The sequence below is a fragment of the Anser brachyrhynchus genome (assembly GCF_964034855.1).
Source record: "Anser brachyrhynchus genome assembly, chromosome: 4".
NCBI classification, from domain to species: domain Eukaryota; kingdom Metazoa; phylum Chordata; class Aves; order Anseriformes; family Anatidae; genus Anser; species Anser brachyrhynchus.
In genome coordinates, this window is record NC_137698.1 from 6439499 (window position 1) to 6462984 (window position 23486).

Below are 23486 nucleotides of genomic sequence, written 5' to 3' on the forward strand. Positions count from 1 at the left end.
ATCCAAAAGCTGAGGAGAAAACATGATTTTCACCCTGCAATCTGAGGAAAAGGAGATGAGGGTGAAAAGTGTAACATTCTCCAGACAGGGCTGTGTGCTGTGACTTGCAGAAATTGTCCCAGCACTATAACTACACTTGTTTTTCATACCTAAACAAATTGTTATTTTTATTTCCCAATTGTATTTAATGGTATTTAAACTTATGTATTTGTTTGAAAAAATGACCGTTAAGCACCACAAAGTGTTTCTCTAAAAAAGTATACTAAAGTGATCTATGCAAACCAATTTCTGAGAAATGGCTATAACCAAGAACTATACTAACAGAGATACTGATTTTAAAATGTAACTGCTGAAATGCACATAAACAAAACCCGATTTACCAAATTAACAATACCCATTGTCTTAAATTAGCAGGGAAAACTACACACTCTCAACAGCATGTTTGTGCAGTTCTTTATTCCTTAAATTGTGCTGCAAAATGATAATCATAAGGTAGATCTAGAGTCTAAATATGGAGGTCATTAATCTCAAATAATAATTAAAACATGTAGAACTGAAATATTACTAGATACCCCAGTTTCCTGAGATGACAGTAAAGAAGTTCAGGAAGTTTGTAAGCAATTTAAGAGAGAGAGGAAATGTCTGACAGAAAGGAAGATATACTGAAGATTTGGAGCAGTGTAATAATATCCCTAACCCAAACTGGGGCAAGGAACAGTAAGGTGTTTTTCAACAATATTCTTGATTAGGGCAACAAGAACATTAACGCAATACTTGGGGCTACATTTCCTGCCTACAGCGTTTAATACAATTAAAGCGATAAGCAGAAAACGTAGATTTTACAAAAGAAGTAATTCCAAAATTTCCTAACGTAGGAAGAACGCAGATTAGCCGAGTGTGACGCTGCCGCTCTCCCCAGCAGCCCCCCTTTGCTTCGGGGCCCTGCTCCCCCCGGTCGCCCCCTCCGCAGGGGCAGCGCTCGGACACGCTCCGCGGAAGGAGACGGCAGCCGCGTCCAGGCGGAGGGATACCGCCCGGCCGCCCCACAGCAGCCCCGCAGGCCCGGCGGCCGCCATTTTGTGTGCGCGCAGCCACGCCGGGGCAGGGCGGCGGCCGGGCGGGGCCCCGCCGTCATCAGCCGCGCCGGGGTGCGGGGCGAACTCTCGCGAGACCACCCCCGCGGGCGGGGGCGGGGGGCGAGCGCCTCGGCGGCCCCGCCCCTCCCCGCCTCTCGCCGTGCGCCGCGCGTCGCCCCGCCCGCGGGGCGGAGCCAGCGGGGAAGGCCCCGCCCCGTCCCCTCCCGCCCCGTCCCCTCCCCTCCCCTCCTGGCGGCCGGGCCTGGCTCAGCGGCGGCGGTGCGCGGCCGGGCTCTGCGCTCGGTGTCGGGCGGGCCTAGCGGCTCCCTCCTCGTCCTCCTCCTCCCCGTCCCCGGCCTCCTCCCGGCGCACGGCCCCGCTACCCGCAGGCAGCCCCGGCTCCGGGCGCTCCATCTCGGGCGCCCCCCTCGGCCGCTTCCGGAGGAAGGAGCGGCGCGGCTGCCCCCTCCCCCTCCCCGCCTTCCTCCTCCTCCTCCTTCTCCTCCTCCTCCTCGCTCCGGACTCACCGCGGCGCACGGACGGGCCCGGCGGCGGCGGCACTCGCACACAATGGCGCTGAAACGCATCAACAAGGTGAGGAGGCCGTTCCCCGGGCCGTGCCCCCTCCCCACCCTCCCCTTTTAATTAATTATTAATTATTATTATTAACCTTTTTTTTTTTTGGGGGGGGGGGGTGGCGGCTGCGCCACACCGGCTTCCCCTCGGCGACCGGGGCTGGGGGGGGGGCGGGCACCCAGCACGGCTGGGACCGGGGTTGGGGGGGGGGGGGTGAACCCAGCCCGGCTCGGCCCGGAGCTGTGGGGATCCCGGCCCGGCTCGGCCCGGCCCGGCCGGCTCCGAGGCGAGGCAGCAGCGGCGGGGCCGCCCCGGTGTCAGCCCGGCCCGGGGCTCCCCGGGGCCGGGGGGCTGCGCCCCGCTCCCTGCCCGGCTCCCTTCCCCCCCCCCCGCGGCGCGGAACTTGTTCCCCGCATCGTAAGATGGCGGCGGGGCCCCGCCGGGCCGGGCCCTTGCCGGGCTCCCGCAGCCCGGGGAGGCTCCGCTGCGGCTCCCTCCGAGCCCCTCTCACCCCCCCCCCCCGCCCCCCGCCGGCCTCGCCCCGGCTCTCCCCGCGGAAGCGCCGGGCCCCGGCTCTGCGCCGTTGCACAATCGCGGCCGGGCGGAGCGGCTTTCGCAGCGCGCTCGGGAAGGAAAAAAAAAAAAAACAAACAAAAAAAGAAAATAAAAAAAAAAAAAAGGCGGAGGTGAGGGAAGTTTAAAGCGCTGCCCGCTGACGGGAAGGGCCCCTCGGCACGCCGGCTGCCTCAGCGCTGCCTCCCGGGAGCGATCGCGGCCCCCGCAGCCCGGCCCCCCCCCGGTGCCCTCGGCAAGATGGCAGAAAGTCGGCGTGTCCCGGCACCTCGGGGCGCCCCGGGGGCCTGCTGCCTGCCGCAGCCCCGCCGCCGGCTCCGTCTCCCTCCCCGGCCGTGCTTCCGGGGCCATTTCGGTCGGAGCGAGCCGCTTCGCCAGGCGTGCGTCGGTGGATGGCTCCCTGTTAGCTCGGGAAACGCAAAACGTGTTGCGGGGTCGTGTGGCCGAGTGGATCGTCCTCAGATGGCAGCCGCGCTCGGGCAGGAATCGCAAAACGATCCCTTTCGAACCCGCCATCGGGACTCGTTCCCCCCCCTGCGAGCGGGTGATATCACTTGGGTTGAAGCACGGCTAGGATACTCCCTGGTATGCTTTGTCATCAACTCATGCTTATGAAACGCAGCCGGGCGCTGCAGGTAAGAATTTACTGTTAAAACCAGGGGATTGTTATTATGTAGAGGGAGGGTTTGCCTCCCTCCAACCATCGGGCTGACGGTCGAAGCCTTGAAACGATTCATCATAACTTTTGAATCGATAAGTCATCCGCCTGACTTCACGGCTTGGGCCTGTTGTGTGCAGTCTGCGGGCCTGTATTAATCCTTGTGCTCTATGGCAGCGTGTAGCAGCGAGCTTCTTCCCTCACCCGGTGCTGGAGTTCAGGATCGGTGGTTCTTTGGTTTTTTTGTTGTTGTCGTTCTCTTTTTTTTTTTTTAAAGGTGCTATTTTTAATCTATTTCATCACGCTGCTACAAGATACGCTTCCAAATTCACATGGGGTTTACGGTTTCGATTTTGTTTTTGCCGACCTGGAAAGTCAAAATGGTGATGTGCAGCCAGACTGAAACCAGTGCTTGCGAGGTGCTTTCTCCTGAAGCATGGTTTCTGATAAAAGCATTTACTCGGGTTGAGGCTGAAATCCAAAAATAGGAGGACCAATTTCATGACGAGGCTGTTTTGAATTTGGATTTTAATCTTACCGACCTGTAAAGCCAGGGAATGGCACTCTGTCACTTGGTGATCTGGGATCCCCCGTCTTCCGATAGTAAGGTCACAGATCAGACCTTGAAACTCTGCTTCCTCGCAGTACGTAGTTGGCACTAGATCAGAGCAGGCTAAAGAGAGACCAGGACCTCACAACATTGTAATCACACGTAGCTGGTTTAGTCTGACTCGTGGCATTACCTGTCAGGGCTGGAACTCATTGTCTTGTGCAGCCGATGACATCCCAAATATACTAGGAAGGTGTTTTCAGGGTCTTTGACCCACTTCTTATTTATGGACTAGTGTTCTGAGTAAAATAAAATCCTTCGCTATACATGGCAAATCAGACTCAGATGGCGTTAGTGTGTGTAAATGTAATCTGAAGTATGTAGCACCTTCAGAGTGCTGCCGCCCCCCACTTAAAGCCTAACTAGCGAAGTCTGCTTTCTGACGTGGAAACGAAAGCACATGAGTGCTCGTGTGTTGTGCGTTGGGTTACCTGCTTCTGGAACATGCTGTATTAAGCTCTTCCAGCTGAAGGAGCCGTCAGGTACACAGCCAGTCCCAGGAAGATGACGTTATGCTGGATCTCATCCTCGCATCTGTGCCATCTGCCCCGAGGGTGGCCTGCATTCGGTTGGCAAAACTCGGCTTTATTGACACGGCTCGCTTTGCAAAAGGGTGGCAGTTGTTTTATTATACCAATAAACTGCTTTTGCCGTGGAATAATGGGAAACAGCTAAAATTAAGACGTAGGTTCCTTTCCTGAGGATGATGATTTTTTTTTCCCCAAATGAGCACAAGGGCAGTGGAACAAATGAGCATCTGTTTATGAGCTTGTATGTAAATGCTCGATGCGTGCTCGTTGCACGCTGTCTCGGTCTGAAGCGTTGAGCGGTAGCTGCTAAACGTGCATCCCATAATCGCTGCAGCGCTGGCACTTGGGTTCGAACGGCATCACGTCTCTGTCGAGGAGAAACTTTCGCACTGGAGTACGGGGCCGGGAGTGCATAAAACGGGTAAAACTCGGGGAGGTGACGTCATTGGCAGGCATCCGTTTTATCACTGCTGTATACATCCGTTAGGGTGAAGTGGTATGAAAGGCCTAAAAATAGAATAAATGCAGGAGGTGGGGATGTGTGTACGAAATGTCTCATCTGTGAAATCCTCGGGAAAACTTGTGCCTGCCGTGTTTCGTGTCCGTTTGGTTAAACACGGTGCAAGCCAGCATCATGATGTCAGGGGGTGGTGTTAGGAAAAATTAAGTGGAGCAGGCATCCTGGAAGCTGAAGGTGGCAAAACCTTTTACTGCTACGTAAGTACAGATAGGAGGCTTCTGTTGGTAGGGCTAGAGTGGAGACTAAATAACAATTTTCCTCAAGGTTGTAGCCTCCAGCGCTATTCCTAGATGTATATTTAATTGCAACTGCACTCCCCCCACTGCCCTCCTCTAAACGCTCAAAATAAGAAATGCTACAAACCCTGGAGGCATTCATAATATTTTTAGGAGATTGGATGCAACGTGCAGGGATGAAGGCAGCACGAAAATTTGCATCACTTGAACCGAAGGTGTAACTTGCGTAGAGGTGATTCAATTGAAATGTTATAAAACCTACTTGTTACATTCATTTGAAATTACCACTAGTTTGTTTTCAGCTTAGGACAAAAAATTAAAAGTGAGCCTAACTAGAAAAGCTAACTGTTTGGAATTTAGCTTTGCTGGATGAAACCTGCATTACTTTGTTTTTGCGGGCTGTCTTAATTTGCTGGGCTCATTCAAAATCATTAAATACCTTGAAGTTAGGTGATTGATCTTGCACTTTGAGTGAATGTCTAGAAATAAGTCTGAATTTGTTTAGGGGCTCAGGAAGTTGAGATGGGTTAGCTGATCAAATGCAGTTGATGTAAGATTAGTTTAAATGCTTTAAACATTTGTGAATGCACTCTGTGTGTTGCGTTACCTTTTTAATACCTCTGTTAATTCACCTCAGCCTGTCCAGGGGTACTCAAAATAGATAAGTCTTGTGTCAAGTAGGTAACGCCATGTGGCCTTGGTGGTTAGAAGGGTCGTGGGTAGCCAGAGGGCAGTGGGGGATTTTGAGTCATGACATTTCAGCATGGAGTGTTTGGGAGGAGCGAGTGTCGAACACCTTCGGTGTTTTATTTGAGAAACAGGACAAAATTACTCAGCATCACCTGGAAGCTGTCATCGCTTAAATTCTGTTTAGGATTTAGCTTACTTGAATAGTCAGAAGTGACATTTATCCTACAAACTGAATGTTATTAAAATGGAAATAATGCTTCTTAATTGGGTTGGTTTGACAGCCACATTCAAGTACAGCGCTTCCTATGAAGGCCCGGAGTGTGCTCTGAGAACTGGCCATTTTTTTTTTTTTTTTACCAGAGTGGAAAATGAATGCTTCCGTACGTAGGAAGTTTAAGCTGCAGGAACTTGAAGGTTTCTCCCATGAATTGGGCTCTGCGCTTGTGAAACAAGTTGCCGGTCAGCATAGGTCTTTAAGTGTGTGCACTGGAATCGGGGTTGTAATCTCGCTTAGGTAATTTACAGAACTTCGGGGATCAATAGTCCATTAGATGAGTACTTCTTGCATACCTTAAAAACAGACTTCTCTGGTATGTTGAAGGATTTGGGTGGGATAATGCACCGGGTAAAAGGTTGTCTAGCCAGCGTTTTCTTTACGATCATTCCAGCTTTTAAAGATCTGTTTTTTGAAAGTAAGCCAACGCTTTTGGTATTATTCCCTCCACGAGTTTCTTCTTCTGCAGGAGAGCCGATGCACAGCTCTGCGAAATGAGCTCCCTTCGGCTGCCTCCCCGCTCCGTGAGCGGCTCCGAAGCGCTAACGCCTTCCTTCGCGCTGCTACATGGCCGGGTGGCCGGGGGGGATACAAACAGCTGTAGCAACAGCTGCTGAACGCGCAGCAGTGAACTGCCTCCTGCCAAAGGCGTCTCTGTGCCTCCCGGAGGCCACCTCCAGCCTGGCATGCTCCCCTGCCGGCGGGAGTTTTCCCGGCGGACCTGGGTCGAGCTGCGTAAGGAGGGAGAGAGGATGGAGGTCCTTGGCCTCGCCTGAGATGTGGGGTGGCAGCCGGTAAGGAGCAGTGGAAGGGGTAGCGCCTCTGTGTAATTCGGATTAGGGCGTCGATACGCAATGTCAGATCAAGCTTTCTGCTGCAGGTAGGATGGTTTTGCTGCTTTAACTGCCTGCCCTCTGTTCTCCTGTGGGTCCCTCCCTGTGCACCAGAGCTGGCAGGTGGGAACACGTGCCTTGTGCTCCAACATCAGGGCTGGTACCCCAATATAAGCTGACTTTGGCGGGTAGTTCAGGCTAACACACTGTGCGTTGAGACGGCTGAGTTACAGGCATGTGTTTTCTCCTGTGACTGACGTGCTGTAGGAATCGGCCGGTACAACGCGCAGGAAAAAATAAACTAGCCAGGGTAAGAAACGAGAGCAGCTGTGTTAATGTATATAGGAGCACAGTCAGTAGTGCGTTCTTAAACATAATTGTTTCTGTCAAGTTGGCTTTAACGGTAGAGAGCCTTAAATGATGTTGAGTTGCACAAGCTGGGTAGTTTTGGGAACTTCTTGAACCTACATTTAATCCTTCAAACTCTAAACAGGAACTACTGAAGGCTCTTTTTGCTTTTTTTTTAAAGAAATATTTTAAAACAAAACTTTCTCTTCAGTGGGCTTTTTATGGGGCACTGATCCGTTACGTTAAATGTGGTAGGTTGTGCGAGGGAAGCCATGCAAAAAATTAGTTAAAATTACATTCACAAGTTTAAATTAGCGTTTATGCCTTTGGCAACTATTCATCAAACACTTCAGTGTAGACGGGGTTTACTGAAAAATGGGCATTGCAGGATTCAGGACTGAAAGCTAAATGGAAAGGATGTTTTTTAAACATTGTTCAGTGCATTCGTATCAAAAGTTAGCTTCAATTTTAAAATTTTGATTATAGGAAGCCTTTGTTCTGAACCTCGTTCCTGTAAGATGCATGGTAGGTTAGGCATCTTCAAGGTCTCGCTATAATTGTGATAATTTTTATTCTGGTTTTAAGAAAGAGAAGGGAGGATTTCAGGCTGCTTTGCAAATGTTAGGGCCTAGGGAAAAAAAAAAAAAAAAGGAAGGAGACAAAAGTTTAATCCTTTCCCCGAGCATCTGGCCACCAGAGTTTGAGGCTGAACCGAGGGCGGATGCTCGAGTGGTGTAGGTCGTGGTGGTGGAGGGGGGCACGAGGACTGCTAAGCGCTCGGCTGATTTTACGGGGAGTTTTCTCTCCGACCTGGGCTTAGGTTGGCCAGGTGCTCATCGCTTCCGTCATCTTCAGGTTCCTGGTAAACACGAGTGCCCTGCTCTAAGGCTGTATTTCCCAACCTTTGCTCGCCTATCCGAGTAATTATGCCAGCCAGTACTGTAAATCGGATGACTGCAAACTTTGTTTTTCCTTTTGGACTTGGTTTTAATTTGTCCTTTCCCTGAGCGGCAGAGGAGAATCTCCTGAACGATGATTCGCCAGATAGGCAATGCCCCCCTTCTGTTCCCCCAGTTCAATGTGGTGGTCGCGGTCTCTTTATAAATACTCTTTTAAACACTGCTTGTTTATTTTGTTTGTTTGTTTGTTTTTCCTCTTCTGCTCTTTAAGACCCTTCTGGACACCAATATTCTCTAGGTAGCTGAGGTGGAACTGAACTGTGAGAGCATCTGCAGTTCACCTCGGGAACAGCTTGGGAATTTTTTTCCGCCGTTGGCTCAGCGTGAGCTGATTTGGTGCCTCACTGTACCTAATCCTACAGCCCTCCGTTCTGCATCCCTGCCACTAGCTGTTCTGAACACAGGTCCATTGTGAGGGGTGGCTGTGCACAATAGCATAATATGGTCGCGTAATGGTACAGCTGTAGATAAGATAGCGTAATCACTGCCGTGGCTATGACCGCGTGGGCACGACCGTGGAGTATACCCATATGGTAGAGTTCAGCTGCTTTCGCCTTCCTCTTGGGATTCATACAAAGCAAGGAGTGGTCCGGGCTAGGGTGCCTCACTTTGAATATAGTTTTTTTGTTTGTTTTTCCAAGGGTATCATTTTGAGTTTATGTTGAATTTAATCTGCCCCTTCCTTCCCCCGCCGTTCTGTTTCAGTTAGCTGCGTACATCTCACTTCTCTTGTGGACGGTTTCCACTGCGTACCTTCGTGTCTGAGTGCCGCTCTGGTTGCAGAACCGATGATCTGTGGTTCTCACAGGGGAAGCTTGTAAGTGAAAGTATGTCAAGTTTCAGGATCCAGCACTCAGAAGCTTGGGAATGGCAGAATTAAAACCCCCAGTTATCACTGAACGAACAGGAAGTTAACCCGAGCTTCACACCACGCTTTTCCCTTCAGAATATTTTAGGCAGTGTTCAGTCTTCATCCTGTGCTGATGTGCATTTGTGTTTTAGTAACCCTGTTATTTTCAGAGAATGGTAGTTGTTGTAATAGCCCAGAATTCGTGTGTGTAAAGCAGTCAGATTTTCTTCGTCTTGAGTAAGACAGCTGCTGTGGGTTTTGGTTACTTGTGGGGAAACAAGCCATATTTCCGAGTCCAAAGCACAACTGTAGGAGTTGCTGCCACCTTTTTCGAGTTTGTTCTGAATGCCTTTTTGGTGGGTGACCTCCTTTTCCAGTCAGATCTGTCCAGCTACAGGGGTGAGCTCTGGGAAAGGCCGGAGTAGAATAGAGTGATATTTTAGCTGTTGTAACAGTGAAATTTGCTGGAAACCATTACCTACATTGTACACCTTCCAAATTTCAGAACAGGTGAGAAGAGCTGTAGACAATAGCCCCTTTCACAAAGGTCTGGGTATTGAAAGGTAGGTTCTCTGGCAAGATAGCATGTAGTCATCCGAGTAGTTTGCATCAGTCCAGGCACACAAAGTGACTTAATTACAGCTGCGCAGCAGTTTGGCATTTCCTTCGACTGCTAGGTTTAAAACCTGGATATTTCAATGTCTGTTTTTTAATATGTCGTCATGATATTGTTGCTAGACGTTGTAGAACCAAGATGCAGTGGGTAGCCTGAAAGCTTTTATACTATGGAGATGACATCCTGAAGGTTAGAACAAGCGAAATAATCAAGATGGAGATGATCCCAAGTCTTACGTTCCTGGCCATAGTGGCTTGGGTTTGTTAAGAAGCACTCTGCGCTCTGGCCCCCGGTTTTCTGTAAACAACAGCCTACGTCCTTCTGCATTATGCACTGTCACTATAGGTAGTTTGTATCCATATTTTTAAGCGTTAGCCACAAGGTCCGTTTGTTTGAAATTGACACTTTTCTGTTGGTTACGCGTGTGTGTTGTGCCAGTGTCGTCTTATTCAGCTTAAAAATCCACATTCAGACTCTTTTTTTCAAACGGTTATTTTCTGCTTCCAGGGATAATTAATTTTCATGCCGAAACGAATGTTGCAGATGCAGGTGTGTGGGATAAAGCAGTAGTTCTTTGCTGGCTGACACTTCTTAATCTTCAAACAGGCTTAAATGTTCTTCCCCTCCCTTTATAGCTGCTTCCAATCCTTTCTTTTTTAAAGCTGTTTTCAGCTGTGAGCTAATGAGTAAAGACTAATGGAGTGAATTTTTGGATGCTTAGTTATTTGAGCTGTCCTGTTTATGACAGACTATATTAGACAAGCACTCAAATGCTGGTTTTCGTTTGGCTTAGTGATTTTGTTTTGTTATGTGTGGTGTTTCTTTTCTTTTAGGCTTCTGATTTAACTGCATATCACCTTTCCCTCCCTCCAGTGTAGAACAAGTCAGTGTCTGGAAACTTAAAGCAAATAAACTTCATTCTTTTCATTGTGCTCTCTTGACTAGAAACCAGCAAGCTGCAATTTATGATTTTAACGAGTAATCGTGTTACGAACCAATATTAAATCTAACTATGCATTTATGCCTGTGAGGATGAGCAATGTTCTGCCACTCTGTATTTAAGTCAGCTGCTACTATCATTAAAAATAAGCCCTGGCTATTTCCATCTTAAACTAGAAAAATGTAGCAGTGGAGCTGCAGGGAACGTGAATTCTGAGAAATGGGAAGCAAAGGAGCTGCTGCCACTGACAGCTCTGCTTGGTGCCTCGAAAGAAGGCAGCCAGCCTAGGCAGCAGGCTGCCGTTTGCTACTGGGTTTGCTGAGGCCTGGAAACGTGAAGAAGTGCTGTGAAGAACTGCGAGGAGAGCGACTAGTTGCCTTCAGTACTTCCCTTCGTGGTCCTGCTCGTGTGTATTTGGATGAGGCATCCTTCGTCATTCTTCAGATGTTCTTCACCCTTCAGATGACTGCTGTAATCTTTCTAAACAGCTGGCAGGGAGGAATTGTTTGAGGGTTCTTTAGCAGCTTTTCTGTCAGGAAAAAAACAAAAGGCACTTGGTGGTTTATAATATTGCCCAGGATCAGAGTCCTGCAGTCACATGCCAAGGTTTCACTTCATCAGTTGAAGCATGTACTATATATTCTGTTAGTTACGATTACGTATGTGTAAAACAAGCATTTAGCTTTTTAAACTATATCTGTCTTGAAGTTACTGGTTTATTTTTTGGCTAGTGTTTTGCTGAATTCACAGAGAGGAGACAGATGAGCCAAGAATACATCTGTTTTTCCACAAAAACTACATCTACCGCATACTTGATGTGAACCTGGCGGCATACCGTGGTGCTGAATTTGTGTTGAAGCAGGTTGGCCTGTTGTAGGGAGCAGGTATAGTGGCTGCACTTCCAGTTACCTACCGGTTTTCCAAAACTGGTGCAAAGATGGACCTGCATGCCTTCCTCTGCGTGCTTCATTGCCGTTGTCCTCTGACGGCAGCGTTGGTCCTCGGCCCTTAAATAGTGCTTAAATCTGTAAAATGCTGGGTGACTAATCCACCCAGTGGCGAGGTAGGCACTATCACGACTTTATATTTGGAAACTGGGCCACAGGAATGGTGATACGCCGGAGCCGTACCGGAAACCTGCGGCAGAGCCAGAGCCGGGGAGTCACGGTTGTAATTCGAGACTAATCCGTCCCAATAGGCGTGCAACGCGTCGCTCTGAACCCAGCTTGGTGCGGTCGGTTCTGTGCGAAGGCCTGGGAATTCGCTTCTTGGGAACGCTTCTTCTTCTTTTTCCTAAGCCACCTGTAAAACGAAAAGCTACAGCAGCTGACTCCAGGAAAGCGTGGGCTCTACTTTGGGCATTTTTAAGGAAGTTTGCGATGTAGCTTGGGATCCTTTGACAGAGGAAAGGACTGTGGAGACTGACTGGGAACAAGAAGGAGCAAAGGTGGAGGGACTGCAGCACAAGCAGCACGAAGCCCTTATGCTTAGGTATTTTACAGAACAGTGCTGGGGACTTGTTTTTTTTTACTGTTTTACTTAAATTCTAACAAACTTCACACGGTCTTACCTTCTTGGTACGAAATGGGAAAGCAGGGGAACAATTCTGAGCTGACTTCTATCGGCCCATGGCAATCACCAAGCTTAGTTCTGCTTCTAGAAATACTTTCAGATGCAACGTTTGCCTGGTAGCAATCAAGATCAGCTATTCTATAAGCTAAGAAGACAAGTCTGTTTTTCCGCCGCTGACTTGGGAGGGAGGCTCCTCCCTTTCCTTGCATGAAATGCTTCAGCTGCGCTCCGAATGTCACAGCCCATATGCCTCTGCTTGCCGCGTTTCCAGTTATTCCAGTTTGCCCCTTGGATTCAGCAGCAGGCGCTTTTTGAAGTCACACAGGGAGAACTTTCTGCTCCCTGTCTGCGAAGAAAAGCCTCCCTCCTTTTGTGTAGATGCCGGAGTGTCACACGCTTAACGGCGAGGTAAAAATAGAGCCGGTGTTACAGTAAGCAGGAAGAACCTGCCCGTGTTTGTTTGGCCGCGGCCTCTGTTCTTCCCCAGCGTTTTAAACTCTGCTGAAACAAAGAGCTTTGCTACAAATTTTACTCCTCTGACTGCAATAGCAAAGGGTGCAAGAAGAGAACTGAAGAATGGGTGCTGCCTCTCCTGTGTTTCTGACTAGTGGGTAAATCACTTGTGCTGTGGCTGAAGCGCTGAGTGGTGGATCGGGTGCTCCTAGCCTTATCTATAGTTTGAATTGCTTTGTTCAGTACCATCAGGGTTTTTATACTTACGTGTTTTGGGCCAGACAAAACTTCAGCCCTATAGCTCATTGAAGTCACTGCTTGCTTGTTCTCCAGGCTAGTTTAAATGTTTCAGAGAGGTAACTCTCTATGGACATACATTTTGAGTCTGGATGACCAGAATATTAAAACTCATATGTTCCAGCTTGTACACTATTCTTAATGTTACTGAAACCTTTTTCTTTTTTTCCCCCATGATTTTTTTCACTGGGACTTATTAAATATTTTTCTTACGCCTGGAATTCTACTTATTTGCCTTTCCTTCTTGGATTATTGACATACTCTTATTAATTTTTTTTTCCTGACGTGTTAAAATACCTTATTTGTCAACTGTTTTTTATCTTGAGTACTGACTTCTTGCTTCTTTGAAAGACTGTAGTACCTTTAGAGGAGCTCTCAAGGCTGTTGCACATATCTTCAACAGTACGCTTTTATGCTGGTCTTTTCTTGCCCTTCTTCATACTACTCATTTTAATAATTTTGATAAACTGCATGAAGAGCCTTTTCATACCTCTTAGTCCCCATGACAGTTTTCCAAAAATAAGATCCAATCTTCTTCCCTGATTAAATCAAATAATCCAGTAATAACTACACAGCTACATTAAAATACAAACACTTGTCTTTCTGCTCATTCTGTTGCTACAATTTACTTTAAGGGACAAAAAATCCAGTGGAACTTCTTGCTTCCAGGTATTGGAAATAATTGGCTGATCGTTCTTTTAATGGAAAGGCTTTTAGATGAGAAGTAAGCCTGATTAACAGGACTTTCTGATTTGCCAAGTGCAGGAACTGGGGACCCTGCAAATTAAAAACAAAAACAAACAAAAAAAAACAAACCACTTTCAATCTGAAAGTTCTTTCACATTTCTTCTTTGCCTTTACATGAGTGATACCAGTCTAACTTAGCAAATCTACTGAACAATGTATGGACCTAATAAGTGATATTTACTTGCAGAAATAAGAATTTCACAGGGAACACCAGTAATAGGTGGGGAGTGCTATATGGTAGAGGAACACCCTGTAAAGAGATGTACTGTGGTCTGGAAAGAGCTGTTGTCCACCCTTGAAAGTAACAGCAGCAGTGAAATGGACCATACTAGTAATTTCACCATGCTATTGCTTTTGAAAACTGGTACAATTCAAATTTGCAGTATAGTCTCATTCCAGTGCAAAAGTCAGATCTGGTTAACTGGGAAGGTGATGAAAATTGGCCTGTGTAGGGTGGTGAAATGAGGGTCTAAAAATCTATGGACTTAAGGACTTCTAAAAATGAAGGGTTTTTATATATAACCTATGGACTTCTACACATTGAAATAGTGTTCTCTTTCTGTGTTTGCAAGAACAAAGGTGTTCAAGCTCCAAGTAATGTATTTTTCTTCTCGTTTTGTGTTGGCTTACATGTACTACAGTTTTATCAAGTGCGGAATTTGTCAAATGCGGAGGATATACATCAGGCTCTTCCTAGGCTGAGTTGTTAGCTGTCTGGTCCAAATGTGCATATTTCCAGCATAACAGGGATGCCTGGGTTTCTTAAATGTCTGAGAATGTAATGGAAAGTTCTTGTTTTAGTGGCTTGTGTGGACTTGTAGTAAAATAACTTGTGTGCGACTGTTAATATATGGGAGAGGAACTGAAGATTTTCCCCTTTCTTGTGACTTCTAGATGCCTTGACAAGTGCAGATTTATAGAAGTTCCTGAAGCCATTTTTAGATTCAAAACTGAGCAGGGAAGAAGGAAGGTATCTCTTACATTCTTCAACTGAAAGCATACATTTCATTTTAAAGGACACCATCCAATCAAGTAAACTGCGGAGTGTTTAAACAAATTAATGATGTGTTTGAGTGATTCATCACCAGAATCTTGATCCTAGACAAGGAATCCTCCATTCTAAGTTTCTGTTTTCATTCCCCCTGTAACAGGGAGGGAGGGACCTGGTTTCTGCATTTCAGTTAATTCAGAATTTTAAAGGCATAATTATCATAAATATAAAGTTTAAAATTAAAAAATGCAGATATTTTGCCTGGTTCCAATACTTATCAGCTTTCTTGTCGTCTTTAATATATACAAGATTTATCCCTGCTGGAGGTAGTGGAGAAAAAGAAACTGAGTTTCTGGCATTGTTCTGTTCTTGTTGTCATCGTTTTGAATTTTAGTACCGGATGTTATACGCTTCATGCTTCTTATGCCATGAAGACTGACTAATCAGTAGCTTTCTCAATTCCAGCTTAAGGCTTCTCTAGCTAAGACTCGATCATTAAAAATCTTGATCAGAAACTGGTTAGACTTAGCCCTCTTCAGGCTGTGTCCTCCTGTTGTCTCTGTCCCTTCTCCAGCAGGGTTGTCTTGACAGGAACAAAAAGTAATGACATTTATTTGGAAAAGCAGTCCTTGTAACTGTTCAGCTTCATAGCCAGTTTTGGGAATCGTCATCTTTTACAAAGATGTTTCTGATACTGATCTGTTGGCGCTAATAGTTGTTACTGTATGTTCTTCTGTGTTTGTTTATGGAAAAACTGTTAAAGTTTTTTGTTGGATATCAAGTGAAAAGGGCTGTTGAATTCATTAGTGTTCCCTCCCTGAACAGATTTTTTTCTTTTTTTAAAGGAACTTAGTGACTTAGCCCGTGATCCTCCAGCACAGTGTTCAGCAGGTCCCGTTGGAGATGACAGTAAGTAATCTTAAGTTTTATGTTTTGCTCTACTAACTCAAAGCATACCATGCCTAGATAATAATGCGGAGTTTTTCTTTTGTAGTGTTTCATTGGCAAGCCACAATTATGGGACCTGTAAGTATTCTAATTCTTGTGATGTAATATTGAACTAGTAGTTCTGATTCAGGAAGAACTTGTGTGTTTTTTTGTTTTGCTTTGCTTTTTTTCAACTCCCATTATCAGGCTTTAGCTCTAGAGATACTCCTTACAGTAACACAGAATGAAGGAGGGAAAAAAAATGAGTCTGATTATTGCATTGCTGTGACGTTTTACCAGGACACGTATTTGAGCTGAAATAATCTCTAGAACAATGTAAACTGTTATCACTTTACTTAGAAACTTTGCGTTTAACCGTTTCTGCTATTTGAATCTAGCGTGGATTTTGCTTGTAGTAAGAGCTCATCCTGGTTTTAGTAATTACTTGGGATGCTTTTGTGGAGATTTTGAAGCAGATGAGGGAATCTATTTGATCTAGTGTCATGTACTGAGATCTTGAGTGCTTTTGGGAGCAGAGGGTAAGTCACTGAAATGTGAGGCTCCGGTTATGACTGAGGAGAAGAGTGTGTGTTAAATGTATGGTACATATCTGAAACCTGAACAAGGCCATTTCCGTGTTAAAGAAGGCAAATGTTTCCATTTATGCTTTTAGTGAAGACAAACACTTGACATCTGGAGTTCTCAGGGCTGATTATTTATATTTAGGAAACAAAACGTTTTGTAACTTGAGGAGTCCAATACGAGATGCCAGTAGGTCTGGAGCCCCTAAGTGATGCTTCTGGTGAGGCTACAGAGCAGGAATTAAATACCGGTGATGCAGCATCGCCCAGACTCTCTATATATCTGCAAGTGGGGTTTAAGTAGATCACTGAAAGTTTGTGTATTAGAGGTTCACCTGATTGGAAAAATGGCTTTCTGTTCCCAAGTCCCTGGTCCTCATTGATTGTAACTAGGTGTCTCAAAGATAAAATCGTTTAACAGCTGTATTCATGTTTGAAATACAAGGTGTTTTCCGTGCTGTACTGAGTTTGATTTTATGTGTCTGTGGGGTTGTAAGGTATTAAAACATCAGTCAAATTTAAAAATGGGATTATTATTTTTAGCTTCTCCTTCTGGTTCAACAATGTACAGCTCCTTTCTTTCCCCGTGTGGTTTTTGTGGTGCCAGTCACAAAGGCCTGCTTTCCTGTTTCAAAACCAGGCCTTGGAAATATCCTGACAGTGTGGTGTTAGTAGCTCTAGTGCTCCTGTGGTGTTGCTTAGTGCCTTTAATAAAAGACAAGGGTTGCAGTACCCAATCATTTAGCATTCCCCTTCTGCAATGTAATATTGTACAGGCTGTGATTATCTTCGTAAGATGTAAGGGTGCTTGCATTAGTTTATCTTCAGTTTTAACAGATTCTGGGAGGAGTTTGCTCCTGCAATTGCTAAAATGCATCCTCACGGAGTATTCCTTGACCGACTGCAAGAAGTTACATCTTTTTTGCTAGGTTTCAGGTAGAGATTGCGTAGGATATGCCCTACGTGTTTCCAGGTTTCAGTCCCTTGTCTTGTGTTCCAGAATTTAATTTGCTTTTATTTGGCTAAGAAAGATTTATTTTCCGCTTACATTGGTGAGATGTTATTACAAGGAATATGAAGACTGAATTTACAAATAATTTAGAAGTGTGCTCTGTCTCAGATACATTTTTCATAGCCATGAGCGTGGAATTAAGAGTGTTGTAGTCTTCAGGTTAAACAACAAAATATTTGCTTCATTTTGGAAATTTAGTTTGTAGTTTCAAGTAAAAACTTCTTACATCTTTCTTCTTGTAATTAGTAACATAGGCAGTCCATATTTAGTCTTTAGTCACCACGTTTATCCCATGCTTCCTATGAGCTTTTCCCAAAAATCCAAATGTTGTTTTACTGCTAATAGTTAAAGCCTGAATGAATTATCCCTTTAACTATTTCTATAGGGCAGGGGGAATGTATTCCCCCATACCTGATCATGGTGAATTTTTATTAGAGAAAGGGAGGAAGGATTCACCTCAATCTTGATGTTTTTTCTTTGTCTGTGCCCCCCACCCCAAGGAACAAGGAGCTAGCTGTGTATTGGTAGGTTTTTTGGAGGGCTAAGCAACACCTAGGCGAAGGATAGAACTTAGAGGGAGGCCCTTGGCCACTATCAAGTTGGGTGGTTATAACAAATAATTTCCAAATGCAGAACTTCACATTTTTGAACTTGTTAGAGAGGGCTTCCGCTCCGTTACCGTTACTTCTTGGAGCCACCTCAGAGAGGCTTGGATGCTTTTGTCACATTGCTCCGTTCGAATTGGTAGAGAAGTTTTCTCTGAAGCATCAACTCAGAGGTCCATCCAGAAAGTGACCTGTGTCTGTTCAGTATCACTCACCTGAAGAAGTAGTAATTGAGTTTTTACTGTGTCCATTACATTGGTGGAATAAACAGTTTGGTCATTTAAATAAGTTTCATTATTTAAAAGCAATATTTTCACTGAAATTTGTCCTAAAGATGGTAATAGGAGAATTATTTCTTTACTTTGGCAGAATGACAGTCCATATCAGGGTGGTGTATTCTTCTTGACAATTCACTTTCCTACAGACTACCCTTTCAAACCACCTAAGGTAAGTATTGATTTCTCATTTGTGATATTAGCACTCTTTAAGGAACCAAATACACAATAGAAAATGCCAACATCTGTGTTCAAATATTGTCAAGGTCTCGCTTCTTTCATGTGCTTACAATATCTTATATGCCTTCCTATCACCAAAATGAGTGTGTTGGCATATATTCTTAGGAGCAAATTCATATATGTGAATTCTGATTGTCTTGGAATTATGTTTGTTTTTATTTCTGTTTTTCTTGACTGTTAGGAAAACTCAATAGATTTGTGCTATTGTAACAGAATTCTTGCGAAGGGGGCTGTCAGGTCTCTCAGTACAGCTGTTTGGGTTCTGTAAAAATGTGACCCCATGGACAGAGATTAATTTACTGAGTGCCTGAAATCAGAGGTGATAGTACCTGTTAGAATTTGGCAGTAGTTACAAAATAAGACAAGCAGCTAGTAAAACTACAACAAAAGCCTGTATTCCAAATTTCAGGCAATGTGAAGGTGCACGCTGGCAGTAACTATAATCTTTGATATTCTTTAGCCCTGCGATGGCTGTGTTGCCATGGTTCAAACACTTGTGTTAAGTGTCTTCATCATGGTGCAGACACCTGTGATTAAATTGCAGCTTCCTCCTTGCCCTCTCTCTGTTTGAAGTAGAATGCCTGGTTGTTGGAAATGGAGAGGTTGTGGCTCGGCTGCTTTTCCATGAATCCGCGATGGAGTAGAACTGCTTAATTCCTTTTCTTTCAGAGCTAAAGGAGTTGACTAATAGCTTGACTGAAGAGAGAGGATGACATCATTGTGGCTATAAACCGAAACACGTTCTTAGTATCGGTTTTTTTTGTTGTTGCAGGTTGCATTTACAACAAGAATCTATCATCCAAATATTAACAGTAATGGCAGCATTTGTCTCGATATTCTAAGATCACAGTGGTCTCCTGCTTTAACTATTTCTAAAGGTAACTTTTGTGAAGGAGAAATGTTTCCATCTGGTGTTGAATACTGTGCTTTTAGCTTTGATTGTCTTGAGCTTCTGCCCATCTCTTGAATTTTTCCTTACTCAATCTAGCCTGTGTTTTTGCCAATTTGATAATAATATCTTACGGCATTTTTTAATGGAAGTTTGTTTTTTCAAATACCTTCTGCTACATGGCTGTAGCAGCCAACCTTATCTGGCTGCTTATTTGCTCCAGTATTCATGGGAGAGCTTACTAGCTTGGTCCCAGAGCAAACCGCCAGCATTTGGACTGAAGCAGGCCTGTGAAACTACCTAAGGCTGAGGAATTGCTTGTTTGCTGTTCTCCATGTAAAAATACTCTTGCATATCAATTTAAAGATGACTTCCGTTTTTAGTAGTGAATTCTTCGTGTTGTTGGTTGTTTTTTTTTTACCGAGTCTGTCCAGAATTCCATGGAAAATTATATTGGCACATGGCTGTGGTAAACAAAAGAAAATGGTTGTTGATACATGTTGCTTTCTGCTGCCCTACCCTGGCATTGTATTACATTAACTTCCTGAACTCAGCTTACTGATTATATACTTCAAGATAAGTTGATGTTGTCCTGCAATACAAACTTTGTTGCTTTCTTCATTTTAGTATAGTAAATAACATTTAATTCTCAAATGTTTTCATGATGATCAAATTTTGTTTTTCCTCGAAGCTGCTGGTCACTGTGGCTTCAAAATGATCCATCAAAGTGCTGCTTTGTCTTTAGAACTTGTAATTCCTGTCTGTGTGAGGAGTAGGTTTGTGATCTGAATGTGGATTCCCTACGTTTTAATGTTGTTACTATGTTTTTCTTTCAAAGCTGCTGTGAGAGTAGAGGATGCAGCAGACTTCCCAGCTGCCTGCAGGAGCGTTACTCCTTTATTTATAACACACATGTAGTTTAATCAATGCAGATCAGGGTATACCATCTTACATACTACAGAGAAAAAATTCAGCCCGATCAAAAATAAATAAATAAACGCTGGTTTTAATAATTAAAAATATCGAATATGCTGGTCATTAGAATGCATAATAATATGCTTTAGTTGCCTGCTACCTTGCTTCATAATGCAGGGGACAAACAACAGTGCTGTTTTCATGTATGCTTACTGAACGTTGTGGGTATTGGGAAATAGTTCTTAGGAACTTTTAACTTATTCTGTTGGGTTTTTCTTGTTGTTTTTGTTTTTTAATTTCAAGCGGGCTACAAAATTATTTTGGCCATGTGTCAGGAAAAGGTTATTTGGACTCTCTAGTGTGCTGACGTTGTGCTAATGCAGAGAACTGTGCTCCATTGTTTCCGAGATCATTGCTCCTGTTTTGCTATTGAGAATTTTTTTTTTACAGTTCTCTTATCCATTTGTTCACTGTTATGTGATCCAAATCCAGATGACCCTCTAGTGCCAGAGATTGCACGTATCTATAAAACAGACAGAGACAAGTAAGTACAGAGTTGCGTAAGACCAATATTTTAACAAACTTCATGAAGAGTGCTTTGTTAGACTGCAATTGTATTGAGTGAGCCTTTTGTGAAAATCTGGGATGGAGAGAACTTGTGTGTCAAAGTACCTATTCTTGGTAGTGCATAACTTAAAAACAACGAGGCTTAGTATCTTTGAAGTTCAGGGGGAAGGAAACTTCATCTTTTTCCCAAAGTGTGACAATATTTGAAAGTCCGTGTTGCCCATTTATTGGCTTACTATGCATAAATAGGATATATTTAGATTGAGGAAAAGACAGCTTTGTTATTTCGGTGCTTTTTTCTTTTTAGAAGCAGCCTGGACTTTAATTTTGGAGCTCCCCTTGAGAAAGGCTTCGTAACTTTTTTTCCTATCTGTGTTGAAACAACTGTTTTTGTTCCTTACGTGTTTTTAATGTTTTGCACAGATAGCTATATGAAGTAGCCTTTGTTTGTTTTATATATATATATATATATTAATGCTAAATATACTTGTCCAATTAGGTACAATAGGTTAGCAAGAGAGTGGACAGAGAAATACGCTATGCTGTAGGGTAAGAATATCTGCACATTATGGTGCATTTAACAAAATGGAGGCTTGTCAGCACTTGAGTGCTGCATGCTTTAAGGCACTGGATTAACTAACAGATAATGGATGTACCAGTTACTGAACCTGAATATTTAACAGCTTGATCTGTGGTTAGTGTGAAATGTATTGGCTAGTTACTTTCTCACAGATACCGCTCTTGCATGGTGGGGGAAAAAAAAAAAAAAAGATAGTATGAAATAATTACCAAGGTTGAGCGAGTTTGTCATCCTGTTCTGGTAAGTATTTACACACATTTTGCCAGAATTTCATTAAAAGTGATGCCCTGGAAGCAATACTTTGTAATCAGACCACATGCATGAATTTGGACAATCCAAATTTCAACTGTTCATTATTCAGTAGTGTCCATCTTCTACATCTAAGCTAGGAAGATGTATGGGGATTATGTTCTGCTTGTATAGTTGAAAATTAACTTCTTACTGACAAGCATGGAGTTAAGTATAAACTAATTCAGCTCAATTCCTGTGGAAGTAGTGTACATAAAGATATTATGATCTTTCTAAAAAAAAAATGTTTCAGTGATGTGTTCATGTGGAAAGAGAATATTAAGTATGAAGAAAGTTAACTGTTGTTTTACTCTAAAATGAGAATTTTGACATAAATTCTGTATCCAATGATATTATTAACCAAGTAATCTTTACTTATGGCATGTGATCCCCTGTAATCTTTATCTAAGAACAATATTTAAACAAAACACTCCCCTTGCCCCTCCTGCTCCAAGTGGTCTCTGTTTCTTCCCCTTGGGTAGTTTTTCACAGGAGATTTCTAGCAAATCTGCTTGCCTTGAAGCTGAACTGTTTCAAATAAACTTAAGAACACCCTGGTTAGTCTGGGGAGGGATTTTTTCAAGTTTTTTTTTTCAGTTTAACTAAATGTTATTACAGAAAGACTTCTCTTAGTGTGAAGAGATCAGGGAGATGGGAATAACTTAATACCTGATCGTTAACCTTCTAGGAAATTGTTATTTTCGTGATGGCACTAACTCAGTTCCTGTTGTTCTTTGCAGGTACAACAGAATATCTCGGGAATGGACTCAGAAGTATGCCATGTGATGCTACCTTAAAGTCAGAATAACCTGCATTATAGCTGGAATAAACTTTAAATTACTGTTCCTTTTTTGATTTTCTTATCCGGCTGCTCCCCTATCAGACCTCATCTTTTTTATTTTTTTGTTTACCTCCTTCCATTCATGCACATGCTCATCTGAGAAGACTTTAGTTCTTCCAGCTTTGGACAATAACTGCTTTTAGAATCTGTAAAGTAGTTACACAAGAACAATTGCCCAAGATTCTGAATTTTTTTTTTTAATGGAGCATGTGTATTATGTGGCCAATGTCTTCATTCTAACTTGGTTATGAGATTAAAAAACAAACATTCCTCACTGCTCTAACAGATACTGAAGATACCACCTGAAAGGGGGGAGGGGAGATGGATGTTCAGTTTTCACCCATCAAAGAAGTAACTTCGCTGTAGCAACATCCATCTTGTTCCAAACCTTCCAGTGTTAGAGAACTGAGGTTTTATTATATATTTTTGCTCATAACTGATGTGTCTGGAGAATTGGTACTGAATCTATAGCATCAGCAGAACAGAAAATGTGATGTATCTTATGCATGTCAATAAAGGAATGACCAGTTCTTGTTTTACAGAGAATGGAAATTGGAAGTCAAACATCCCTTGTATTCCAAAATAGGGTCTAAGAACATTTTTGTAATTCATTTAAATTTTGTTAGGAGGCTTGGAGCTATTAGTTAATCTGTCTTCCAAAACACTGTTTAATATAGCACTGAATAAATGATGCAAGTTGTCAATGGATGAGTGATCAACTAATAGCTCTACTAGTAATTGATTTATTTTCTTCAATAAAGTTGCATAAACCAATGAGTTAGCTGCCTGGATTAATCAATATGGGAAACAAAATCTTTTGTAAAAGCAAAGCTGGTTTTTGTATATACTGTTGGGATTTGCCTCATTGTTTAACATCAAATAATGATGTGAAGTTCAATAGAGTGAATCTTTTGCCATTTTCAGTTATAATGCTCAGTCTGTTGCAGGTTGACACATTGTTCGGCCTGATGTATGCAGAATTAATAAGCTAACCTAGTAGTGTAGCCTTAGTAGTGTGCTACACATGGTGCTGGGAGCCCAGCGTTCAAGGATGGACTGGGGACCCAGCAGATCTGAAGTGGTGTATTGTGGAGACACTTCCTGATGCACCTGTGTTTGCTGACTGAGAACCTTTTTCTTCACCTTGTACACTTGACAGCTGAAAGATCTTAATGTGGGAGTAATGATGAGGCAAAAAAAAATATAAAATAAAGTACTGTTTTGATGTGGGAATTGTCATGAGGCTGTGTTGAAGTGACTTTACTATGTGGGATGTTCGTTACCATTGAAAAGGACTTGTTCAGCCATGCTGCCATTTACATTAATGACTATTTTAATGCAACAGACACTTTCCTCATGTCAGGTGACTAAACGTGAATAAAGACTCATTGCTATTGGATTTTTGTTCTACAAGAAA

At 43.6% G+C, this 23486-nt stretch overlaps 1 protein-coding gene across 1 annotated transcript; it reads left to right on the plus strand.

Moving 5' to 3' along the window:
• The first annotated feature begins 1593 nt into the window (after nucleotides 1–1593).
• UBE2D3 (ubiquitin conjugating enzyme E2 D3) lies at nucleotides 1594–23486 on the plus strand. Its single transcript, XM_080590710.1, has 8 exons — nucleotides 1594–1670; nucleotides 14253–14328; nucleotides 15195–15258; nucleotides 15344–15375; nucleotides 17844–17921; nucleotides 18762–18867; nucleotides 20244–20337; nucleotides 21969–23486. Coding segments are annotated over exons 3-8 (357 nt in total). The 5' UTR covers nucleotides 1594–1670; nucleotides 14253–14328; nucleotides 15195–15257; the 3' UTR covers nucleotides 22015–23486.